This window comes from Pinus tabuliformis, chromosome 3_1 (assembly GCF_031772625.1).
Source record: "Pinus tabuliformis cultivar Carrire ecotype Pingquan chromosome 3_1, CPIR1, whole genome shotgun sequence".
NCBI lineage: Eukaryota > Viridiplantae > Streptophyta > Pinopsida > Pinales > Pinaceae > Pinus > Pinus tabuliformis.
The window spans coordinates 976,380,003-976,407,970 of NC_142301.1; the positions used below are offsets into that span (position 1 = coordinate 976,380,003).

The 27,968-nt window shown below is 38.6% G+C and overlaps 1 protein-coding gene across 4 annotated transcripts in view; it reads left to right on the plus strand.

Annotated features, from left to right (window-relative positions):
- The window catches only part of LOC149191103 (uncharacterized), a 251,372-nt gene that overhangs the window by 149,227 nt on the left and 74,177 nt on the right, over positions 1-27,968 (plus strand). For all 4 annotated transcript variants that reach the window (XR_016256026.1, XM_089412338.1, XM_089412339.1 and 1 more), the window contains 2 exons: positions 22,768-26,526; positions 26,692-26,829. Coding sequence is in view for 3 of the 4 variants with exons in the window: in XM_089412338.1 (XP_089268464.1) it covers positions 22,768-26,526; positions 26,692-26,829 (3,897 nt within the window). In the remaining variant the exon portion in view is untranslated. The remainder of the gene's footprint in view (positions 1-22,767; positions 26,527-26,691; positions 26,830-27,968) is intronic.

The following is a 27,968-nucleotide window of genomic DNA, read 5'->3' on the forward strand; positions in this document are numbered from 1 at the left end:
CAATGCTCCAAGTCCATCTGGCTACTGAACCTCAACCATCCAATCTGCTCACTAGTTGATCGTTCGTCCATCAACGCATCAACACATCGAGACTCCTGTCGAGTTGTTCACAACTCCACTTGTGAACAACTCTAAATCTACCCACTGTTGCTCCTCAACTACTCAAGAACTTCAGCCCACTATGGTCTTCCTGCGCTGCACCAATGAAGACAAACATAGGGCACGAAGGGCTGCCACTTATCACTGTAAGATGTCCATCTACCACATTGAACATGGGCTAGGAGGACTGCCCATCATCTGTTGTAGAATTTCTACTCCACACATAAGTCTAGGGCTACACAACTGCTCCTCTGGTTCGTCAGCCCTTGAGCTCAACAACTGCCACTCTAGGAACTACTTTTGTGCATCAAAGTGTTGCACACCGGGCTCCAACTTGGGCACTATCACATTGTCCTCTAGCAGACCATAAATGCCGAATCACTATCCACACTTGGTCCACTCTCAAGTTGCCCTCTAATAGACCACGAGTGACCAATCCTCGATGTAACATCTGCTCCTAGTTAGGTCATCCAACACCTAGGAAACCCCTCCACATGGCTGCTAACAGACTTCATCAACAATCCTCTCCTACGACACCTATTACTCCACTACGAGATCTGCTCCTAGTTGGGGTTTCTTAACACCCAAGACAACCCTAACACATGGCTCCCTCAGGTTGCAAATGAAATCGATCCAAAACTAATTCAACACATGGAACCAACACCGACAAAAATGCACTGAAATACATCCCTTATGCTCACTGTTTGAGGTCTGCTCCATTGCTGCAATCTAGTCCTAGTTAGGGCACAAAACACAGTCCCCTAACAACCCTAAAACTCTGCCCATAATTGCTCTTTAGGAGTGCGCCTACCCTTCCTTGAGGGGATTAGACCCCTTGGTGTGATGCTGGGCTATTCTAGCCCTCACAACCTCCTCGACCTACCCTCCATACCTTGTGGCACGCTACAACAAGCCTCCATAGGCCTGCGACAACCTTGTTAAGGGTCTGCCCACCCTCACACAACCCTTAAATAGTCCCTGAATTCGATCCATGTGCCTCGGCCTTTTATCCTTGCAACTTGGTTACAAAAAAGTCCTCAAGAATGCCCTATGATGCCCTCTCCTCCTCGTTGTTCAACCTCCTTTTGTTGCGGCCTAGACAAGGTCTCCTTCTCTCCTCAACAAGCTATATTCTTATGATGTGTTGCACTTTTTGATGTGCTAAATGAGACACAACCACCTCCTATTTATACACAATAGAAGGGCTTCTTCCCACGTCTAACATAGGGTTTGAACAACTGTCATGTGGCTTATTATCATCAAGCCAACTTGACCATACATGTGCAAAAACCACTTCTAGACTTTAAAATTCATATCTCCATTTCTACAACTTGGAATCGGGTGATCTTTGTTGCGTCGGATTCGTCTCGATGAGAGCTATCATCCCCATCCATCACATGTCGAAATGTGTCCATGGTTTTGTCCCAATTCACGATGGGTGCAAAACCCCAAGCTTGAGTTTCAAGCCCACAAGGCCATTTGTGGAGTTCCTTCCTCGAAACCCTCGATCCATAAGGCTTGGAGTACCTCCCAAGCTACAAAAATCAACATGGGGTATGTGCCTTGAGAGACAATGATGATGGTGTCTATAAGTCATTGCCTCCCCAACATTGCACTATAATCTAGTGGAGAGATAGAGTTGTTAGTCAAGGCCTTGCTATATGACAATGTTGGTTGATATGATGAGATGCACTGACATAAGCTGAAAAGATAGCTTATGAGATGGCTTACCAATCCAACTCTTCTTATGAGAATAATTCAATGGAAGTACTTGTCCTTGTACCTATAGTCAATTATGAATACCTCACTAGTTAAGAGGGAGTGTTGAAAAATGTAACTAGTGTCAGTCTTCATAATTGTATTTGAGTCATGATGTAATCATTGTATTTGTCAAAATAAAAGAAAAAGTTAAAATGTATTTTGTAAAAGAAAAATTATTTATGTAAATGGGTTTCTTGCCCATTAGTTTATTGTCTTAGGTTAAAGCACCCATTGTGTGCTCTAGGGTCTTGTGCAAAGTCAAAAAGTCAAAGTCATGATGTAATAGCCCTTGTGTGGCTCAAGAAACAAGAAAGGAAAATTATTATTGAGTCTAGAAGCCACCAAGGGAGTAAGTCGGCCAACCTCTTCTAGTCAGCCTAGAAGAGGCCTAATTCGCCATCAAGAAGCCTATATAAAGAAGAACTCGTCCTCATTTGAAAGATACATTCCTTCAACAAGATTTTTGATCTAAGCGAAGATGAGGTCTGATCCTAACAAGAAAGAGGAGAGAAGTTGCAAGGAGGGAAGTGAAAGAAGGAGAGTGTCTGTTGTTGTCATCTTTATCTGCTCACACGTGCGAGTCTGCTAGATGAAACTAGGGTTACCTCAAATTTGTTGTTATAGAGATTTCGTTGGAGGGTTTGGCTAGCTTATCTCTTGGGTGGTTGGTTTTGGGTCAAGGTCTTGGAAGTCTTCATTGAATTGATTCTATAAGGAAGAGTTTCTGGGTTTTCCCCATGTGGGGTTTTGCCCTAGCTTGGACCCTATCTTTGGTGTTCTTTTGTGTGCATTATGATCTTGTTGTTGGCATTTGTCTTGATGATAAACTTAACAACATAATAATGAAGAAGCACTAATCTAATATCACAAGAACGTGTCAAGTTTAGAAATTAATTAAGAAACCCTAATTGTTTATCTGCCCTAGATTTCTCAACATTGGGTTGGGGGGTTTGCCCAACCACTCGTTGATCTTGTTGATTTTTTTTAGGGTACTTGCTAGAATTTCATTTTTCTTCACCTAATAACTACTTTAATGATCATTTAAACATTAGTTTCACAAGGCATTAAATTCAATATCATTTAGGCAGTTATATAGAAGAAAAACATCAACTAATAAACATGAAAGAGCAGTAAAGTAACGATGAAACAAAGAGACAAGAGACACATAAAATTAGGCACACAGCTAAGGAAAATACACAAGGGGAAAACCCGGAGAGAGAGAGAGTTTCCATAGTCATCAATACATCATAAATAACAAATCGCAGAATAATAGCTAAACCAGTAACCATAATCATGATCAAGTGGCATGTCAAAATCCATGTCAAAGTCCAAGTCCTAGAAATTTCGGCCCTCCTAAAATTTCAGCCTCCTAAAATTTTGGCCTTCCTGTAATTTCGCTAGATTAAAGATGCATGAGACCAAGTTTGTCGTGTCCAAATGAGGAGAAATGATCTCCTTTATATAGCCTTCCAAGTGGGGGTCGAATCGGTGCCACTTAGGGCCCCAACCGACCTAACAGATTTGGAGAAAAATATTAAAAATTCAAATTTCCATTTCTTTTTCAAGATGAAAATGTCAACCGTGGCTACTGTATGTCTTTATACCGAGATCATTCTCCATACATGTAAACTGAGGTCATTGCAACCATTTTCCATTGACCTAGGGAGAATGACTGTCCTGGATGTTGCAATTTCATCACTCCCTCTTGTGGAGAGAGACATTCTCAATTACTCCAGGCTTGTCCTCGAAGTATATAGACTTCATTGTGGGACAGAGCCTTTGTCAACAATTTGCTTTACTGTAGAATAGTATTGAGGCCACACCACTTCCTTTTGTACCATGTCTCGGTACTAGATCTCACTGTGCTTTGACCTGTCATTGTGTTCGTCTCTGGCATTTGATCAAGTCAATCTTGCAAGTAGCCTCTAAAGTCATATTGCTTCTCAACTTGCCAATCTAGCTGCAATATACTCGGTCTCTGCAATACTGAGTGCGACAAATGACTGCTTCTTGCTCATCCAAGAAAGTATAATGGATTTTGGAGCCCAAATTGAATTAATACCCTGATGAACTCTTTTTGTCTTTTGCACTCTGCCCAATCTGAATTTGTAGTTGTACTTCACTGTTTGAGACATATCATAACTGATTGTGCCATGACCAACCATACTATGTTGGTACTCCAACACATGTTGAAGAACATGCCCTGGCTCAACCATAAACTGATTTGCTTCCTTCACTGGATCCATCACCACAACTGCTTTCCTGTCACCCTAACTGCTTGCTCCCTCTCACATTGAAACATATACCATTGTGGTATTTATGGCTACTCCTTAGCCTGATAGACCATCATCTTGAACATAAGAGGTCAACTCCCTTTGAAACTAAAAACATGGCTTCCTTATTGTGCCCTTTGACACGAGTCCCTCTTCTTTCGCTAGAGACGAATCAAATAGGATCAACATTGATCCATCAATCCAAAAACACCAAGCCCAATGTGTTTGCTTGTGATCACACAAAGCCTTCTTTAATCATGAGACTTCTTCTAATGTACCTGAAAATCCTGAGGTTGCTCTATGTACAATTCCTTTTCCTTGATTACTTCAAAAATGATCTTTGCATTCTCTTGGTGCAATTTTCAAGGCAATGATAATAATTCTAACAGAAGTGTACCTGACAACTGGAGCAAATGTCTTGCCATGATCCTCTCCACTTTCTGGGAGAACCATCTCAACTTTTGCTTTGTACTTGTCTGTGTTGCCATCTGCTTCATGCTAGTTCTTGTCGATCCATTTGGAAGTCACCGTTGACTTCTTAGGCACAATCAAGGTATACTTCAAACTTGCTAATTTGTCTACTCCCTCTGAGCTACAATATGTCTCAACGCAAATCATGATTCTGGGAAAGCCCTTTTGTCACAGGTTTTATTTTGTTCTTCTACTTCTTCCATCTACCGCTAGAGCCTTGGTAGCCTTCACTATGTAGCTGCAATTCCCATTAGGAGCCCAAGAAAGAACAATTATAACCCACCAAAAGAAACAAAGACAAGAGACTAACTAATAGTAAAACAATAACAACAATGATAATCAAAGAAGAGAGATGTAAAGTACTTATCTTTTTGAGAATTATAGGGAAATGTCAGCTCCCTCTTGATCTTGGCTTTCTAACATCCATCTTGTAAATTTATCAAGCTTGTCCTCATCATCAGTATGATGTCATTCCTTCCTTGCATGTGCTAGGGTTTCTTCTTTCAGTAGAAACATTGATATAGGTTTAGATCTAGGGTTTTGTCTGTAAACCCTAAGACTTTCTTATTCAAGTCTTTTTAGCTAGCTAGCATTTTCAAACCCTAGATTTCCAATTTTCATATCAAATGTCAAAACCTTAGAATCGATATGCTCTTTACACATGAGATGAACTCCATCATTGTAATGAATCAATCAAGGATGTTTCGTCCAAGTAATTTGGCTTCCTCACAATCATAGTATCAACGACAATATTTTGTCCTTGGAGACTTGGTCTTCATTTCAATGTGCAAAGAATAGATTTCATCATTCTGGGTTGAGCATTATAAAAGTAAATGTCAACACTCAAATACCCATAGCAAGATTTTCCACGAATGTATATTATGACATCAAAATTTTAGAAGCTGAGATCTTTGCAACAACAGATGCATTCAAGAACTTCGATCCAACATTTCCTCAATCGTTTATGTTCTTGGCCTGCTATGGTAGTGACATTACAGTACTAGATCTGTAAATCACTTGAACTTATCAAGAGAGCTTTGGTCTATAAACTTTATGAAAAGCTTTTGCTTCAATTCTTAACATGTTCTCTCAATGTTCATTTCGTCTTAATAAGGAATCTTCTCAAGGTTGAAGACAATTTGTCTTCTAAACTTAGACAATCCTACAATACTGCTTCCTTCAGTCACAATATTAGAGACTGTAATTTCAAGGTAGTATTGAACATATATAAAAAAAGTGTTCATCCTACATCAAAACTTTGGCATACTTGGTCCAATCCTCCTGTCATCGTTCAAAGGCCTACATTTTGACTGTTATATCCGAGACTCAAAAACATAATTACAGTGTGCTTGTATTGATAACTTGATATGCTACAAGGTCCTTTAAATACATCACAGAATTGTTGAATGTACTAATATTCATCTTTGCAGTATTACTTGAATAAATCCATGATGAATAGGCTTAGAATTTATTTACCAATTCTGAGAGGCATGCTTTCCTTTTGCAATCAACTTTTGTTTGATCTCCTGAGGCATCTTGGTCATTAGCGGCAACAATATTAATATCCCTGAAGTCATCTTAATTGCCAACATTTCTTACCACATTAAGAGCTTGTCAAAACATCCTCAAAACCTTCGACAAGAATTTCAACAAGGGGTCTTCCTTCAAAAACAAAAATATCATCACAGTAAACTCCCTGTCCCTAAAAGAATTCGTCAATCCTTATGATACTCATCATTATATCTATAAGATACAACCACAGATTTCACCATCATATGATTTAGGCATATTCCCAAGTACAAAAACATCAATAGCTTATGATCATATAGGTGATCAGTGTCTTCACAAATCTATAAGTGATTAGTCTCTTCTTTTATGCACAAAATATTTCACAGAATTCTTCACAATGCAAGCAGATTTGAACTTTATCACTAACTGAGGCCTTTGAATTGAATTCTACTAGGCATGTGGCCTATTTTTGAAGCTCCCCGATCTTCTTGAGTATTCTTGGCCTACTTGAGATAGGACTGAGATATATTTTGGCCTTTGTATCGTTTCTAGAAATTCCACCTAGAGATGGCTCAATTAAATTAATTGATTGATATTAAAAAAAACCTATGTCTAACTTAGGGAAAACATTTAATTAATTAGTAATTAATTGAAGGTGAGAATTCTCTAGAAATTCACACAGATCGACTTGGAGATGATCTCAGCCATCGATTAAGTTTTAATCTTGGTTGTTGGAATCCCAACTGGAGATCATAAGAAGAGGTAGATGAGTAGATGGAAAGAAACACGTCATAGTGAGTGAGAGCCAACAGTGCAAGTTCCTTGGGCAGTTTGAGCTAGCCAGCAACAGCGTTTGAGCCAAAGAGAGGACACATGGCTAGAGGGGCAAAAACAGTGATTCAGAGGAAGATTTTCCAATTCCAGAGAGGCAAGAGAGGAGGCTGAATTATTTCTCTTGGAAGTAGCGTAGGGCCTGTGTAGTTGCTTCAGTGAGCAGTTAGATTTTGCTAAGAAGAAGGTCGTTTCAGTTTGTAGAGGTTGGGATGATTTTCTAGGAGGCAAGAGAGACACTTTCCCAGTGAGCAGCAAGCAGGAGATGCACTTTCCCGGTCAGCATCAGGTAGGAAGCTGAGTGTGTGGCAAGTTGCATAAAGGTAACGCAGGGCTTGCACAAAGGGTTTGGATGATTTGCTTTTGAGAGGTTAGTCAGAGCTGGGATTGCTTGGAGACGAGGGTAAATTTCCTCAGGTGATTTTGCCAATATTTCTCTTAGATTGGATAGCCAATTGGGGATCCAAATTTATTGTACTCATATTTTACTGCTAGATAATAATAAAACCCTCAATCGCTGCACCGGTTTTCCCACATTGGGTTTTTCTTGGGACAATTTGTCCTAAAATAATCGTGTCAATTTTTAAGTTTGTGTGCTAGTATTTCTCAGTTCCCATTTTTTGCTTCCGCAATATTTTATTTGGTGAAGAAATTGCAGTGTGATTAATTCAATATTAATTAGAAAATTAATAAACTGTGAATCAGTTAGGAGAATTAGTTCTAGTTGTTGCATTTCAAGGATTTTTCACATGGTATCAGAGCATATTTGATGGACAGCAGGCTCAGAGGCAGAAGAGAAAATTTCTCTATTCAGAGGGAGCAACACGCTGAAATTTTCACAGGCTGCGCAGTGCCTAGCCAAGTAGTGTGAATTATTGGACTGGGGTTCGATTTTTAGTTGCAGGGGGGCAAAAAATTCGATTTGCCTAGAATAACGATTCTAGCAGGTAGAGGGAGCGACAACAACTCATATTTTCGCAGAGCAGATTTCTTGTCTGGGCATAGAGGGTTTTGCAGCAGTTTGCTAGAGCAGAATCAGTGTTGGGTGGAAGAGAAAGTGCACAGACAGGGGGGTATTTCTCTCAGAGGGTTTCTAGTTCAAAAATCCAATATTTCCAGTTGTAGCAGGCATATTTTCTCACTCCAGAAGTGAGTGCAAATAGTAGATCCAACAGCTGAGCAGGAGAAAGAGGGAGATTTCCATTACAGGACGAGTTTTTGTAGAAATGGCCACAGTCGAGCTTAGAGATCAGGACAGATTGGACGGTGCCTACAACTATATCATCTGGAAGGCCAAAATGTCCTTTCTCTTGGATGAGTAGGGTCTGAAAACATATGTTGACAACGTTGTGGCAGAACGTACAAACTAATAGCAGTTAGCGATTTTCAGGAAAGAGATGGCCAAAGCGAAGTGGATAATCCTAGATGGAGTCCGGGACCATATAGTCTAACACATCTGGCAATAATACAACCAAGGAGACGTGGATGCTCTCGCAGGGTTATATCAGAATCCTTCCGAGCAACAGAAGATGTTTCTGAAAGAGAAGCTACGAAATACTATGATGAGAAAGGGTGAAGCCATAGGTCCTTTTCTCCCCATAATTTAGGATATCCGAGATTAGCCTACAGACATAGGAGAAGCGCCTCAAACTACAGAGCTTGTGCATTTGGCCATTAACAGTGTCTTAGAGGAATGGGAAATCTTTGTCCAAGGCATTTTGGGATGAGATACATTACGAGGGTGGGATTGGATGTGGTCAAACTTGCAGCAAGAGGAGATGGGGCGATCTCTACTAAAGAGCTCCATTAACGACAACAACAATGGATTGAAAGGTGTGAAGGGGGAAGACAATTTGGCCCTTGTGTCAAAGGGGAAAGCAAAAGGTCCCAATCAGGGACAAGGCTCGCAAGGATAGAAGAAAAAGAAAAAGGATCTATCTAAGATCAAGTGCTTTAGGTGTGGTGAGTTTGGCCACTACAATATTTAGTATCCTCAAAGAAAGAAGGACAAGAAGGAGAAGCAAGATCAAGAGGAATCCATAGAGATAGACTAGGTGTCCTCCCAGTTGGAGGAATAATTCACCATGTATGCAACTATACCTCCAAGAGAGAGGTGGGGCGATATTGAACTTTAGTCCCAGAGTTGCGCAGAGATTTGGGTAGGGTCCATCGAGGTGAGCATCGAATGATGTTTTCTCATGGATCATTACCCTTGCTACAAGGACCCACAATATTCAGTAGCAGGAGGATCAATGTCAGTTGGTGCAGTCAGTTCCAGAGTGATAGTTGCAGACTAGTGGCAGTCAGATGCTAAGGAGTGTATAGCAGTATTGATAACAATGCATGAGGCACAATGCAGAATCATCAACAACACAAATTCCCTAGTGGATAGAGCAGAGGCTAGTAGCAGTCAAAGACTTGGGAGAAAGTTGCGGCACAAAGACAATTGATTTAGTATTCTGGATGCTTCTTAGTTGCAATAGTTGTAGTAGCAACAACAACAGTTGAGGAGTGTTAATAGGGTTGTAGTGTAGATGAAGAGTTGGCAGCAATATAATTTGTACAGTGCAGTGTTAGCAACAACACAGATGCATCGTGGTTAAGCTATAGTCAATGGCAGATGAATCAGAGTTAGTGTAGTGGTTGATGGACAGTGACAAGCAACTACAGTTGTTAGACATCAACAACATGATGTTATGAATAAATGTATAGGAAATAATGCAAAATAATGTAAATGATAATAATCATAAATAATGATTAGTTAATTAGTAATTGGGTTGAAGAGTCATGTCTAAATGAGACATGACTCTCCATGAAGAGACACCTGCTTGGTATAGAAGCAAGCCTCTCACTCTCATTGTATCATCTTATTCATACATTTAACATATAATATTTGTATCCTCATGGATATTTTTATACTCCAAGTTTTCGAGAGTAATTAATCTGAAGAAGGAATTTTGTTTGCTTCATTTGGTATCAGAGCAGTTCGATCCTTTGGCCTCTCCACGGCTACAGAGAGCCACGCTCGTCCATCCAGGTCTTTGGCCATCAACTTCTCATCAACATTGTTATCGTTAAGATTGAAGCATTTTGCTACACTTCTGGAGTTTCTCTGCTGCTGAGTTTGTTAGAGGCCCTTGGCCATTGAAAAGAAATTTAATAAAAAAAAAAGAAAAAGTTGTTATAAGAAAAAAGTAAAAAAAAACACTATAAAAAAACATGTACAAAGCCATAAACAAAAAAAAGAGTTGTCGACTAAAGACCGCATGCAGCGATAGCCATGCTACACATAGCGGCCACCACGACATTTTCCATCACAAGCCCCGTCATCTTTCTTTGCCTGACGACCACACAACCACCGTCTGGGTGTTGTCTTTGCAGTTGAAATTACCGCAATATATAGCCACCATCGCATGGTTAGATTCCTCGGTCCACCCTCTCTCCATGCTCCTGCAAACAAACCGCTGCCACAGTTTCCTTCTCGCGCTGCTTCTGTCGATTTTCACTTCGACATTCACCAGCCACCGCTCCCGCAGCAACAACCACGTCCCATCTACAACGCTATCCAAAAAACGTTCATCTTCTCCGTCTCCATGATGCAACCCTGTTCAATCGACGTCGTCCACCATTGCGCCAAAGTCGTAATCCACAACCGCTAATACCCTGTCCATTGACCACTGATTCAGTAGGTGATTGCCACCTAAACACACAGCTGCAGCTGCCGCCTACAACTGTCGTAGCACCAAGCCAAGTCGTTGCTGAAATTTTCGCATCGCCAACTTTCTCCACTGTAATAATCCAACTTTCTCCACCATCTTATAGTCAACATTCTCCATTGACACATCCATCGAATCGCAAAGACCTACCATTGGTGTTTGTTAAATGGTCAACAATTATTACCACTGTGAGGTTGGAACATGACCCTTCACTATAGTCACGTCTTATCAACTATCTCATGAAGGAAAAATTATCAAAAAGGGGTACGCATAAAAATATTAAATCAAGGTTTTAACATAAAAATTATTTTTAGGGGTACATTATAAATTGAAAAAAAGGGGAGGGGGTCTACTTTTAAGTTGAAATCAATTCAAAATCAAAGGGTTTATCTTTAAACCCTAAACCTCTCTAGAGCTCATTCTGAAAAAGCACAAAATGGAGCCTAATTCGAAAATAAAAGTAGGAAGGTTCTCCTATAAAAGTATTACAATTGTAAATTTTAAATTATTTACATTAAAAAGTGTATACAAAGGAAAGAGATTAGCATCGATATTAATCCAAAGATTGAGGATAATTACATTAATATTAAGTTGGCCAATCAACTATTAATTCTAGAGCCAAATAGAGGCGAACAAGAAGGTTTTTTTGGTGGGAAAGAGTACAAATTTAATGATTTACAAGTGACGATTGATCATTATGAGTACATATCTCAATTTTGTGTCGTAACCAATGTTACATGGTTCGTTTCAAATTTGGGTTTGACAATCATTAGGTTCCGTAAATAGTAAGAAATCAACATCAGTAAACATAAAAAATGTTATTACGGACGTGGAAACTACAAGGATAAATTACAAACTTGAGTTGTGACATGAGGTTATGAGTTTTGATCTATGGACTTGGTCAATGGCTATGAGGTTCGATGAGGTTTGCCGAACCTCAAATTTCTTTTAAGGTTCACCAAAATTCGAACCTCAAGGTTAAAGTTCGACGAACCTTGTGACATAGGTCGTAACTATGCTCAACAAAGAGGTTGACATAATTTTGGGTCGACCTTGGTTCAAGGAATTAGGTACATTCATTCTAAACACAAAAAACAAATTCTTGATGTTCCCTTAAAAGAAGAAGATGGTCACGTTCCAAGTCATGACAACAAAATCAACATTGATCTTAAGGATATTTTGAAATTAATGTTTCAGGAGAATCCAGAAACAATATCAAAGAAGTAGAAAGAGCTTGAAGAAGTTATATCCAACAAAAATAAGGAAAATTCATGTTTGAAGGAGCATAATCAGAAGTTACTTACACAAGTAAGAAAATGTAAAGCTAAGAAACACCAGTTAGAACAAGAAAAGGAAATTTCTGAAAAGAAATTCAACGAAAGTTTATCAGGAAAAGAAGAGGAAAGTTTTTGCTTAAAGAACCTTAGCCAAAGGTTATTAGAACAAATTGAGTGTTTAAAAGATGAGAAGCTTGAATACCAAAATAAAATTGACTCAGAAAATGAGGAACTTTTTCGTCTCAAAAACCATAATCAAAGTCTACTCACTCAAATTAAGAAACTTAAGGATGGTAAGAAATCATTGAAAAACAAATTACAAGAACTTATCATGGAAAAAGTGTCGAAATCTTCAATCCAAGTGGAAGAAAGAGGAATTAATACTGAACCAGTCAATAGCAGAACTCAAGAAGAGGATCAATCAGTGGAAGGAAAAACATATTCGCATGTTACAATCCAGATGATGAAAATTCCAAACGAAGATTATGTACCTAACTCAAAAACCGTAGTACCAGAAGAAAATAAAAAAATTTCCACACACCTAATAAGGGAAAGTCAAACCAAAAATGTTCCCAATCGACATCTGAATCATGAGAGTACACAACTCAACCAAGCTACGTATTAGGACCATTCAGAATAGAAACAACAAACTGTTGTTCCAGAGAATAATGATGTAACCTCAATCCAGTCCTATGATGACAAGTTGTTACAAAATTCCAATGGTCAGAATATTCGACATAAGCTTAATCTAGGATGGTCTGATCCCTTCTTAGTGCGATAGTTTTGTTTGTCACTTAGAAGATCATATTAGCTTGTATGGACGAAGATGATTGTTTTGAGACGAAAAGACATTCGAAACCGAAAAAGAGATCAAGCCTTTTTCATTGACAAGCTTTTTGATGAGGAAGGCAATGTTATGAATAAATATATAGGAAATAATGCAAAATAATGTAAATGATAATAATCATAAATAATGATTAGTTAATTAGTAATTAGGTTGAAGAGTCATGTCTAAATGAGACATAACTCTCCATGAAGAGACACCTGCTTGGTATATAAGCTAAGTCACCTGACACGGGGATTCGGGACACGTAGGATTCAGGATTCGTGGTGTCGGATTCGGGACACGCTGACCCCCGAAACAAGACACGTTATATATTATTTTATTAAAAAATATATATATATATATATATATATATATATATATATATATATATATATATATATATATATAGATATATATCTTAAAAATTAGTTATTAGCATATTTCTTACACAAATTTTAATTAATGATACAAATTTATTGATTTCAAACATAGATCTTCATCTATAGCTATTAGCATGCATAGTACATACAAAATTCAAATAAATGTCAGTGGTACTGGTCACATAAATGATAAATGATAAATCTATTAAAAATTTAAATCATGATTCATAATTCATAACTGAAAGACAACTTACAACTACAAGATAGTAAGATAAACACACTGACAACTGTAGTTTTCTCATTAAGTCATCAAATCTTAATCTGTTACATAGGTAGTGTTGGTGCAATGCCAATGGCAAATAGAAATAGAAAATATAAAACAACTATAGGTATACAAGCCTTAAGGCATCAATCAGCATCAGAATCAGCATCACTGTCCCCATCATCATGGTCCCCACTGCTCTCCTCTGCATCCTCCTCCTCCCCTGTATCCATAGTCGCCTCTGCATCTGCTGGTATGGAGGTTGAGTCATCAAAACTAATAGGGTCTAGCACTGGATCACCGAGATCCATGTTGGCCAATGCCAACTCAATAGTGGTGTCCAGACCCATATCTTCAGGAAAGACATCCCACATCTTTGTCTTTCCCCTCAACCACTCTTCCCTCTGCCTGTAAATAAGACGAAGGTTGGTGTGCACATACACCATTGTCTCTGCCCTGGACTGCTCAAGCCTGTTCTTCTTCACAGTATGCAAATTCCCATATGTGCTCCAATTCCTCTCGCAACAAGAGGATGAAGTCACCTGAGAGAGGAGCCTCATGGCTAACTGCTGAAGAGGAGGGCTTGTTGCCCCATGATTTGCCCACCAAGAGTAGGGCTTCTTAAGCCCCCTGTCTCTAATCACATCATAACCTCCAAACCGACCAGTGCCAGTGGAAAACTCTGCAAAGGCATCCTCCACCTCAGCAAGCAATGCACTATCATGATAAATCCGCTTCAGTGCCTCTTTCCTCCCCTGTGAGATTTCACCATCCATGTGAGGAGGGAATCTGCGGGAAGGTCCACCATTCAGCCACTCATGGCTGTAGTATTTGGGGTTCAATGAGTGAGCCAAACAATGTAAAGGTGTACAATTCTTGTCCCATCTGCGGACAAGAATATCATGTATGGTATCGCAGAAGGCCTCTGGTGATGTCTCATACGGGGGGCACTCACTCTGTAGAATAATGCTCCTCACAGACTCAATCATGGAATCCCATCCCTCATAAACCTCTCCTAGGATGGGTTTGTCTGTATCTGCAACTCGAAGCAAAGAGATGATAGGGTCCATGATCCGAATAATTAGATCTACCCTCTCCCACCAAGCATCATCTAGTACCGTGTCCTTCACTCTTTTAGAGGCTGCCTGATCTGTCTTTCTCCAAAAAGACCAAAACTCAGAAATAACCATGGACCCAAGAGCAGTCTTGACCTCCCTCAACCTCTTCAACATCATGAATGAAGATGCAAACCGTGTATCAGCAATCTTCAACAATGATAGATTACTGTACTCCTTGTAGATAGTGAGGGCATTTGTATGATTTTGCACAAAGTTACGGATATGTCTTGCATCCTCAATAATGCTTCCAATCCAAAGCACATCAGAAGCAATGGATTTCAGTGCTAAGTTCAATGAATGGACAATGCAAGGTGTCCAAAACACTTGTGGATATTTAGCTTCCACAATCATGCCAGCCGCCTTGCAAACAGGTGCATTATCTGTAATGATTTGCACACAAGAATCAACACCTACCTCTTCAACAACTCTAATAAATAACTCACCCATAAATTGTGCATCCTTGTATTCGCCAAGTGTATCCACTGCTTTCAGGAAAACTGGACCATTCAAGGAAGACACCATGAAGTTGATGATTGGGTGTCGTGCTGGATCTGTCCATCCATCATAAACAATGCTAACCCCAGATGTTGGCCATGATGCCTTAATAGGCTCGAGCATTTTTTGCACCTCTTTTTTTGCCTTCGTCAACAATGTGGTTCTCAGCTTCTCTGACCCAGGAGGCACATACCCTGCTGGAGCCCCTTGAGTTAGAGCTCGGCACATCTCAACAAATAAAGGTGAACGTGCAACATTAAATGATATGAAGTTTTGATAGAAGAAGAAGGCAATGGTGAGATCAAGCTCGTCCCGTCTCTCTTTTTGGAAAATCCTGTCCATTGGACCAAGTGATCTTCTTTTTAATGCTTGTCCCCCAGTAGAAGTAGAACTCTCAAATGGAAATTTGGTGGTGGCTTTCCTCAAAAATGGAAGGGGGTCTTCATTCTTGCCCTTGGGTGCTTTTGATTTTGAAGCCAGTGCCACATGTTCCATACCAACATGGGCCTCCTTTTCCAATTCTTTTCTCTTTTGTGAAGGAATATCTTTACAAGCTCCAATCCCCTTACCAGGTATAGCCAACAAATGTGCTCTCACACGGTGATATGTGCTTGTGAAAGAAAGGTTACAAAAGCTGCATTTCCATTGCACATTGCCTCCTCCCTTTCCCTTGCTGTTTGACCCATCCTCTCTTGCGACATATTTCCACAATGGATATTTTTCATTGTCTTTAACTCCTCTTCCCTCAAGATTACTTGCAGCAGACTCTGATGATATTGGGGGAGGAAGAGCATCTCTACCCATGACATTCTTGCCCTTCCTTGCTGCCCCTGCCCTTGATTGAGCCATGTTACCTCAACCTGTAAAAAAAATGAACAAACAGTCAAACTGCTGTAAAATTTTTAAAATGCAAACAGCAAAAGAAATGAACAAGAATCAAGTTCATTTTATAGGCTAGCAGTGGCTCACTGGCTGTATAATGTATTCTATGTTGCTGTATAAAAAATTAAAGACAGTGTTCTACACTGCCAGGACAGGCCAAGGTCTGAGTGTTATAAAAGACAGTGTTCTACACTGCCAGGACAGGCCAAGGTCTAAGTATTTTTGTAGTCAACGCATAGGTCTCACTGTCTCAGATATGTGCCACTGCCAGGTACCCACAGTGATACTTACACTGCCTAAAAAACGCATGTGAATTACATACCAAGTTCCTCATATGATGGTTTTGAACTTCATGTGGAGGACAGGTTTCTTTGATTTTACAATGACTGATATAATGTTCAGGTCAACTGTTCTGTAAATACATTCTTTACCAATTACCACATATCTTTTATGAAACAATTATTGTGAGGTGTGATTCTGAAAGAAGGTACACAATTGTATGATCGAGTGCAATTTTGGAAACATTTTCTAAGGTTTTCTCTGTGCAAAACGAATGGAAGGCAACGCATAATGAATCAATAAAACTTGACAGCATCCCCTTTCAGCGATTTATATCAGATCTCAGCAGCCCTAAATATGTTGAATTTGTGGCACTTCTGAGTACTCTAGGCCTCTGCACAATGGGCTATCTTTATCAGCTATACGCACAGCCACTAAGAGGAAGACTTCAGCTCTTTCCAACTCATGCCAATGTGGAGAAACCCGGCCCAGAATTCAATAATACGCAGAGGATGACCCCACACTTACTCCCTTTAGCATTTCAATCACATTATGGAGGCTAAACTATGCCCAGAAATGTACAACGAACTCATTCTTTATTATAAAACACAGTGGCGTATACCTTTCAGGCTTTCTCTAATGTTATCACTTTGGTCACGCATAATGAATGAATAAAACACAGTAGCGTATACCTTTCAAGATGGGTTATTACAGTGGCAGGCGTGATAAGGGTTCCGTGATCACTGATAAGGCGTGATACAGTTCGTATTACAAGTCATTTGACATTACATCTATTAAGTTTTAACAGCTCAGCAAACTAACCTGCAAATTGCAATGCGGTCCGCCGCTCCAAATCGCTCCAAATCGCTGTTACGGTTTGCAAATCGCTCCAAATCGCTGTTACGGTTGCAAATGCGGTCAAATGGGAATGACAACAGCGAATTTAAACCTACCAGCAGCCCGAAAAACGAATCCGAAACCAGGATTCGATTCCAAAATCGTGACACGTTCTTCATTTTTTGCACACGCTCAGGACACGACGTACCCGAATATGACACGACGAGTCATTGAAACATGACACGTGTCAGGACAGAATCGTGTCCGATTCGTCCGATTCGGGATTCGTCCAGGGGTTTGGACGAATCCGGTTTCATAGTATATAAGCAAGCCTCTCACTCTAATTGTATCATCTTATTCATACATTTAATATATAATATTTGTATCCTCATGGATATTTTTATATTCCAAGTCTTCTGGAGTAATTAATCTGAAGAAGAAACTTTGTTGACTTCACATGGTGGGAGGATGATGTAGAGACAGGACGTTGTGGTGGATTTTGCACCACCAGAGAGAGAATACCTTCCTCGCTAAGAGGGAGTGTTAGTTTTTGTAGCATCAGATGGTGTTTTAGGCTTGAAATTTTGTGGAGAGGCTAAAACACAATTCTCCAAAACCCATAAATCGTTTCTGGAAATTCCACCTAGAGATGGCTCAGTTAAATTAAATGATCAATAATTAAAAAATGCCTAAGTCTAACTTAGGGGAATCAATTAAATAATAGTAATTAATTGAGAAAGGCGAGAATTCTCTAGAAACTTACAGATATTGACTTGGAGATGATCTCAACCATCGATTAAGTTTTAATCTTGGTGGTTGGAGTCCCAACTACAGATTATAAGAAGAGGTCGATGAGTGGATGGAAAAAAACACATCACAGTGAGTGAGAGCCAACAGTGCAAGTTCCTTGGGCAATTCGAGATAGCCAACAACAAAGTTCGATCCATAGAGAGGACGCAGGACTAGAGAGGGGTAGAGACAGTGATCCAGAGGAAGATTTTCTAGTTTCAGAGAGGCAAGAGAGGAGGCAAGAGAGGAGGCCAGATTATTTCTCTTGGAAGCAGTGCGGGGCTTTTATAATTGCTTCAGTGAGAAGTTCGATTTTGCTGGATAGAAGGTTGTTTCAGTTTCCAGAGGTCAAAAAGGTTTTCTAGGAGGAAGGAGAGACACTTTCCCAATTAGCAACAAGCAGGATGACTTGATTAGAATCAATTTTAGGTTGAGCATCTGGCAGGCTGCACAAAGGTGACGTAGGGCCTACGCATAGAGTTTGGACAACTTTCTTTTCGGAGGTTAGTCACAGCTGGGATTTCTCTGAGACAAGGATAATTTCCCATAGGTGATTTTGCTAGTTTTTCTCTCATATTGGATAGCCAGTTGGGCATCCAAATTTATTGTACTCAGAATTCACTGTTGCATGATAATAAAACCTTCAGCTGCTGCATTGGTTTTACCACATTGGTTTTTTTCGGGGACAATTTGTCCAAAATAATTGCCAATTTTTATGTGTGTGTGCCAGTATTTCTCAGTGAGTCAGTTCCTATTTTTTGCTTCCGCAATATTTTATTTGGTGAAGAAATTGCAGTGTGATTAATTCGATATTAATCAGAAAATTAATAAATTGTTAATCAGTTGGGAGAATTAATTCCAGTTGGTGCATTTCAAAGAATTTTCACAAGTTGAAACAAGAACGACTTTTTCAAGGCTGCTCTTTTACCATAGCTTTGGTACCATGTTGAATTTTTGGAGGGCTTATACTAGCAGTTACTTATAATGATATTCACTTTAACTTCTTTCATATTCTCATTAATCATCAAGTAATTACACAGAAGATCTTCAACAATAGATAGTAGAATCATAAAGAGACAGCGAAAACAAGAACACAAGCACTTACCTTGGGAAAACCCACATGGGGAAAAACCCAATAACCTTTTCCTTAGAGAAATTATTCAGTTCAACAAGAGACACACCTAGATCATCTAGTCAAACCTGGTCCACTGCCTCCTAGTCAAGTCATGAGTCTGCCCTCTGAACTTGATCTGATTAGGTTTGCTAGGCCTGAATTTCGGCCAGCTCCTGCACCCATAGATTTCGGTCCTGCTGCCCTGATATGCATAGAATCTCAAACTTTCTATATCTCAGAATTTCGTCCTTCTTCATCAGAGATTTGACCTTCCATTTTTCAGAAACTCGTCCTTCTCAACATAAACTGATCTTTCTTCTCAACAGAACAGTGCCTTAGATTCCATCCTCTTTCTTGTGTCTGACTTGACCTCAGACTCATCCTTGAGATGATTTGAATAGAAGTGATCTGAATGTGTGTCCAAATGATGGAGGATAAGTGTCTTTATATAGACATCCGGCTATCCGAATGGGTGCCTCTTTGAGTGGGCTGAGTTTACTAGGGGGAGGACTGACTTGGCTTCTTTGGAGCCGAAAACTTTGATTTCAAAATTCAATTTTTTCTCTTTGAAAAAGGACATGAAGAACATGCCTTAGAAATTATCTTTTGACAATGGCATGAAGAACATGCTTTACAAATACATCAATGACTAAAATATTAATTATGAAGATTGACCACAGCTACAAAATTCAACATCTAGCAATTGGATTTCATAAGAACATTTCCGAGATGTCATTGTTTTAGTTTTAAAAAACTCTGAAACATGGAAAAATCTGCAACTAAACAGGTAAAAAATGGTGGAATAGCTAAGAAAATTTGAAACAATCTTCGAAAGAATTTGTAATGAGTACCAAAGCTCGATGCAAACAATGTTCATGATTTCTATACAAAAAAGACACTATGATTGAGAAGAAATGCATGGAATCATCAGGAATAGAGGGGTGGGTTTCCTCAATAGAAAGACTCAAAATTGGTGGGAAACGAAGGTAAGAGAAGTGTAAGCTAGCTAGGAGCTAAAATCCAAAAACTGGAAAAAAAGTTAAAAACTGGCAAATTCTATATCTCACCACTTTTAATGTTGGTATAAAAATTGGTGATGGAAGTAATTGGGTTGATGATGTAAATACTTGTGAGTGGATTGTACACAAGAAAATATACTTACTAAATTACAATGTTAAACCAAGTTTCTGGGATGAGGGGATGCTGGAATAGGGAAATGCAGAAGGGGGATGTGTGGAAGCACCTCCAAATTTCAGGGTAATTCAGAGGAGATGGGGGGATGTCGGGGTATATATATATATATATATATATATATATATATGATTCAAATTCAAATTCAATAATGAAATACATTGATTTAAATTCATCATTCATTATTCTAGAATCTGATTAGTACTAACTAAAATAGTGGATACTAAAGTCTAAAAACTAGAATAGTAAATTGAAATTACTCAAACTCAAAAATAGTAAAGAGTGACGAGTCAAAGACTCGATTTGAGTTCATGAGTATGTAGAGTCTAGATTCAAAAGTTAAAACTGATGATGAACAATGAACAGTGAACCAACATTATTAGAATTGGACTGGTCATCAAACTAGTTGACCCCAAAAGTGGGAATGGAAAAGAGCTGTCCAAAAAACCAGTCAACCAAATAATACATAAATATTCAAATTTAAAAAAAAATCCGAAATATTCATGTGCATCCATATGAATGCAAACAATTATATAGAAATATGCAAAGTTTCTCATTTATATAGCAAGGGTGCATATAACCCAAATAACACTGAGTTCAATCCATCGTTGAACCAAAAATACATCAACAAAGAGACTTTAGACGGTCTCTATAGTCCAGAAAAATCATGCTACAACAAATACCTACATCTTATCAAAATCATTGCCTATAATGAGATACTCATCACCGATATCACCCTCTAATCATTAGATAAGATAGAAAAAGCTTAACATGTCAAATTGAGATTTTGTTTTGAGTGATGGGTACATTTTTACTAGGGTCATGACAAAGGAGTTCAACAATCAATGCCACCAACATCGAGGTACATAGAGGGCTTGGTGCTCTTGATTAAATGCTAGTTCCATACCCTCATACATGATAGAATCCAATGGAAATGTTGCAATCCCCCCAATTCTGAAATCTTGAAAACTGTTAAGTTTGTTGGATTTTGAGTGGGATCTAAAATTTTACTTTCTCCATATGAAATCCAATGAGGTTGGAACCACTCTCAAACATCATGAAACAACTACGAGCAATGTTAAAAATTTAAGTAAAAAGATGAATCCTTTTTTACTTTAAGAATTTAACATTATCTTTAATTACATAGCATTAGTAGGGCTCTAGGGTTGAATATTAGGCTTTCCCACTCATAAATTATTGTTTTTAGGAAAAATTGAGGGGAGGACGTGGGGAAATGTTTCTCCAAGAATCCCCCCACCCTGGGAGCATGGGAAATGTGGGATGCGTCCCCATGGAATATTGCTAAATTGTGCAGATATTGATAGGCATCCTTGTAATATTTAGAAACACTCCACAAATTCTTTGGGGAAAATGTGAGACCTTAGATTTTCTCTCTGTTAGCATATTAAGAACCTGGTTCTCAAAGGGGGTGATCTGTTAATGCAGTGAGAATGGGTCTGGCGATGTTATTGAATGAAATTGTTTTTAACTTTATTAGATAATGGAATATTGCTAAATTGTGCAGATATTGATAGGCATCCTTGTAATATGTAGAAACACTCCACAAATTCCTTGGGAAAAATGTGAGACCTTAGATTTTCTCTCTGTTAGCATATTAAGAACCTGGTTCTCAAAGGGGGCAATCTGTTAATGCAGTGAGAATGGGTCTGGCGATGTTATTGAATGAAATTGTTTTTAACTTTATTAGATAAAACTGTTGTTGTGGATGACTGTGCTTGTTACAATGAATCCATAGTTGGTAACATTGGGACTAAATGGATATGTTTGGAACCGAATACTAAATTTGCTGTTTCTATTAAATTCAAATGAAAATTTCAGGTTTGATCGATGTATGTTTCTTTATCACAATTTTTTCATCATAGGCTTTGTCACATAATTAAAAGGTCTGTAGCCTTAAGACAACTAAGCATTCCTGGTTTGTTTGGGGGTCATTGTGGTTGATTCAGGTAAAAAAGTTTGTCTTATTTCTGCTGGTTCAGACTCCAGAGACTGACTTGTTTAAGTATCCATTATTTAGAAGAGTAAGCGCTATCAGGCAAAAATCCTTTGAAACAGCTCCATTCATCCACCAAAATGGAAGGTGAAAAATATGTGATGTGGGTATTATATTCATAATAAGTACTAGTGGCAAATGGATAACTAAAGAATGTTGTTAAATCTTAATTAATTGTCAGGAATGTTTTTGAGCAAAAGCCTGTAAGTCTATCCTCTTTTGAGTGGTTTCAAGTTCTGAATACGTCAGCATGTTCCATATGTTTCCTTAACCATTTTTGAATCTGTCATATTTGACTGAGGACAGGTTCTTAACTTCTTCTTCTTGCCTTTTGATTGTTAATAATTGCATATCCTTGAATTCCATTTTATCTTTCATCTTTACAAAATTAGGCTGGGATTTTTGCCAGTATTTAAGAATAACTTCTCTCTACACAAATCTATCAAGTTCGAAGCTGTCTGGACCGGGTTTTCTTTGCAATTCCTGTATATTAGTATCAGCATGATATTGCATCTTAACATAGAATAAGACAGGTAAATAGCAAGTAGCAAGGTCTGCAAATACTTTGGTATGATGTTATTAGTTTTACTGGGCTGAAAATAATATTTTTGGCTTACACATTAAGTTACAAAATCACTTGCAGGATGGAGCTTCTTCACCTGCAACCTCACGGTATAGCTCGGACTCGGCAGAGTTTTTATCGTCTGGAAGCAGTACAGCAAATAGCTTACCCAGACGACAAGATTCAACTACCTCTCGAGATGGCAGTGCACCAAATAGGACAGGAAATGGCCAAGATTCGTCTAAATCAAGCCCTTCATCTTTCAATGGAATGGGTACTGGTGCAATGGTTAACCTCCAAAAACAGTTGCAGGAGCGATCAACTGAAGGTTCTCAAGGGAGCATAGAGAATGTTAACAGGGGCATGCATCCGACAGCTTTTATGAGAGGCAATGACCATTCTAAAGGTTCCTTGGAAGCTGCCGAGGCCACAATTCAGGAACTCCGTAAAGAAGCAATGATGTGGGAAAGGAATGCGCGGAAGTCAGGTGCAGAGGTGGATACTTTGAAGCATCAATTTGCTGAACAGACAAAGCAATACTCTGATTTGAAGATGGAATTCTATGCAGCACGATCAGAAAAAGAAAGCTTAAGGTCAGAACTTGAGCAGTTGAAATCAGTTGTTGAGGATTCCACAGAGAGAGAACATTCTCTGGAAAAGGCAAGATCTGAAGCAGATGATGCCAAGCGTACGGTCAATGAATTGCAGGATCAGATAGAACACTTGAAACAATCCAACACTGAACTAGATATACAATTGAATAAGACACGAGAGTCAAACATGGAGTTGGTTTCCGTTCTCCAGGAGCTAGAGGAGACAATTGAGCAGAAAAATGTAGAAATAGACAAGTTTTCTGAAGAAAGGGAAAAACTTGATGATTTGGAAGCTTTAAGACAAGAATTAGAGAGGATGAAACTGCAAGGAGAATCAGAAGTGAAACCCTATCTTGCTGATGCTGAAAGGGATAGACTTAACAAAGAAGTTGAACAGCTGAGATCAGCCTTGCAAGTCTACATGGAAAGCCATAACATTGCAGAGACTGTCAATTGGGAAGCAGAAAATGGCAAGTTCGATGTTCAAAAATTGCAGGAAGAGGTAGAAATTGAGAAGGAATCCAATAACAGTCTGAATATACAGTTACAGAAGACACAAGAATCAAATAAGCATTTACTCTCTGTTGTTCAAGAGCTGGAGGAAAAACTTGAGGAACGGGAAAGGGAGATAGAACACCTTTCTAACATTGAATCATCAGCTGTTAGAGATGAAAATAAGTGTGGTATATTCAATGTTGAGGCTGAATGGATGCAAAAGCTTTCATCCAAGGATGAAGAGATCCGCAAATTAGAGGCCCAAATATATAATTTTCAGATTCAGAAATCTTCTATAAATGTTACGGACTATAGTGATCAATCACAAGAGGATTTACGCAAAGCTCTGGAGATATCTAGAAAAGAGATGGATGAGCTTGAGAGGGATTGCAAGGAGCTCACAGACGAAAATATGGAGCTTATCTTTAAGTTGAACAAATTAAACAAGATTTTGGAATCAAAGAACATATCCATTCCAGAGGTAGAAGATTACCAAAGTGTACAAAATAACTCCACTATAAGGCTCAAAGATGCTGCTGATAAGGCAACAACTGTACAATGTGAACTTGATTATTCCTTAAAAAAAATTGCAGATCTTGAAGGAGATAATAAAAGGATGAAGGATGCACTTTTAAAAGAAGCTGGAGAGAGACAGAACGCAGAAAATCTAATAAGCAACTTGCATGAGATAAATGAAGAGCTGGAGGCAAAGATTGAAAAGATGGAAGCTAAACAGTTACAGGCCTTTTCACAGGTAAGTGAGCATGATGAACATGTTTCTCAGCTTCAGAACCAGCTAAATAACTATGCGTATAGAGAAAAACATCTCGAAGGTACAATTCAGCAACTTGAGCATGTAAATTTGGAGCTACAATCCGAGATTCAGAAATTGAAGGAACATCATACCAATAAGTCTGGTATAGAGGAATTGGAGATTCAGTTATCAGTGCTTAGTCAGGAAACCCATACATTGAGATCCTCAAAGCATGAGCTTGAGATGCAAATGTCAAACTTACAAATGGAGAAAGTGAACCTGGAACATAAGCTGGAGATCACACAGGAGGAAAGCAAGGCTGCTAGAGTACACTTGGATGAGCTTGGTCGAGAGCTGGCAAGGCTAACAGTCAGCATGGAATCCCAAATGTCTGCTAAAAGGATTATTGAAAAGAAAGCCATAGAATTAGAAAGCAACAAAGAGGAACTTGAGAGTCATTTAACAGATCTTGAGGTGGAAAATGTGCAATTATCAGAACGCATATCAGGACTAGAAGCACAATTGAGGTACATAACAGAAGAGAGGGAGTCTTACAGACTAGAAGTAGAAAATGCTAAATCCCATTGTACTGATCTGCAGAGTGATTTGCATAGGCTTGAGCTAGAGCTTAGAGGAGAAAATGTGGAATTGCAGAAGAGTTTATGTGAATCAGAAGAGAAGTTCTCTGGGGCTTTAGAAGAGACAGAATCTTATAAGAGAGAAAATCGATTGCTGCAACTAAAGCTGCATAATCTGATGAATGAATATGCTGAATCAAAAGCGAAGAACGAAGAGCAGACTTTTGAAATGACTGTTTCTCGTGCCAATATAGAGGAGCAGTTGGAGGAGATGACAGAGCACTTTTCTTCTTCCACTAAGCAAGTTAAGTCATTAGAGTCAGAATTGGCAACCTTGAAGAAGGAAATGATCGAGAAAGAAAGAGTCATGTCTGTTGAAATGGAGGCTCTTCTAGTATCCATTAAAGAGCAGGAACAAAAAGTAGTAAGAGCAGAAGCAGAAGTCAGTCAAGTTCAGTTGGAAAAAGCAAGCACAGTGGAACGTTTACAAAATGAGGTGCAGCGCCTTACAGAGCAGATGTCATCAACATATGATGAGAAAGAGAGTATGGCCACTACAGCTCTAATTGAAGCATCAGAACTTCGAGCAGAAAAGGTGAAATTGGAAGATGCTCTTAAGCAAATTCAAGTGAAAGTTAGACACTGTGAAATGGAGCTTGCATCTGTGAGGCAGGACTATGAAAGTAAGGTGCAGCTGTTGATTCATCAACTCAATGCTTCCAAAATAAAGGAAGAAGAGATGAATGTTAGGCTAGAGGATATGAAGCTTGGTGAGGCAAGTTCTGGGGAAAGAATTCAAGACCTGGAAAAGATGATTAAACATGCTGAGACCGAGAATCAAAAACTCAAAGATGAGCATGATGCTCTTATGAGTCAGGCCCGTGAAGCAGTCAATCTAAAGGCTGAAATGGGCATTCTGAAAAGCACAATTGAGGATGTTGGAAGAGAAAAGTCTAGATTGGAAAGTTCTCTGCACTTCGTAGATGTCGAACTTGGAAGAGTAAAGGCTGAGAAAGCTTCATTAATAGAAAAACTGGAGACCATGAAGGCAGCTGTTTCTGAACAGGAAGAAATCAAGCGCTCTAAGGTAGCTTTGGAAGAGAAGCTTCTTCGCTTGCAGTCAGAACTCAATATGAAGGAGGCATCAGTTGCTTATGAAACTGGGCAGAAGAATGAGTCAATAAGACTTAAAAGGCAAAACAGTCAATTTCAACGCAAGCTTCAGGATCTACAGGAGGAAAGAGAGGAGTCTCAAAGCAAAGTAAAATTACTTGAGGAAGAGCTACAACTAAAGGCAGATGCTTTATCCAAGGCTGAGCAGAAATATTTTGGAATGTCAATGAGTAAAGTGGAACACACATCACCTTCTCGGGATTCAAAAGAGGTGGCTGAACTCCATGAGAAACTGCGGTTTATTGAGGCAAGTTAAGCAGGATTCAACATTAAATCAACTTTGGCTGATAATTTGCACTGCACATTGAAGAATATGAATTCCATTCACAATTTTTTAGTTTAAGACTTCTGTATGGTGAAGAGAAACTGCTAATTTATATTTCTACTAATTAATATTTCATTTAATATACAGGGTGAATTGGAAACTGTTACAAAGGAGTTTGAGGTAAAAGAGAGAGATCTTCATGCTCAGATTGAATACTTGGAAAATGTTAACCGACAACTTACACAAGCCCAAAATGAGTTCAGTACAAATAAATTGCAAGGAGAGGTAATACCGTAATAGTTAGTTTTCCTTTCTCTGCATGTGTTTTTGTATTATTACAATGTTTGCATTGTTCTCTGCATTTTTTCTTTTACAGAATATGTGTAGTGATACAAAAGCTAGTGATTAGTGAGTTTGCAATGCTAGGAAAATTCTTGGAAAAGGTTAGGAAGATTCAGGTTAAGGAGCTAAAATTCAAATTATTAAGTCCAATATATATATACATATGTTAGTAACATGTCACTTGGTGTCATTGCCATTTAGTATCCTGACTGGCTGGCAGTTCAAATAGATTATAGATGACCTAGAAAAATCTCGATATAAATGGAACCATTCTACTTCATACTTTTTCATCATTTTAAAAGGTTATACTGTTGGTTAATGGGATCTTCGTTGCAGCTATTATGCTATCTTATAAATTGTTGAGAATTGCCAGAGGCAATTGCAGTTTCTGATGGAAACCCAGACTGGATATTGCATTTAATTTGGCTCCTCCAAAGTCATCTATATTAAACATTGAAGTACTGGAGATTATCTTCTTCAAGTTGGAGCTTTAATAATATCTCTTTATCATTGGGATTTTGTTGTCACTGCCAAACTGATTCTTTGTTGGATCATACTTTTCTTGGGAGTTATCAATTTTATTGTCACTGCTAAAATGACTCTTTTGTTGGGTCATACTTTGCAGCTTATAACACTTCTTAGGAAAAGATAATGCTGGCGGTCTCTAATATCTTTAATATCCCTAATGAAAGAAGAATAAGATTTCCGGGATGAAGTGCTGCTTTTTTATTCACACAAAATCTTCAAGTCATGATGTGTGTGAGTTTTTCTTGCGTGTCGCTGTAATTTCTTGATGCTTGCAATTATGATTTTTTCATTTCACAAGGATGCCAATGTTTGCAACATTATCTCTACAAATGTTTTTTATTGCATTCCATTATACCTTTGCTTTCTTTTAGTACAACACTAGAATGCTTTTCATTTTTTTTTTTTCTGAAATAAATGAACTATTTGTTTATATTGATGTTTGTGAAACGTCTATTGGACCAACAGCTGCTCTGTTGGCTATAAAATCTTCCAGCATGAACAGAATGTAAAATATGTTTAATGCGGAAATAAATTAACACAGGAGAAACACAGTT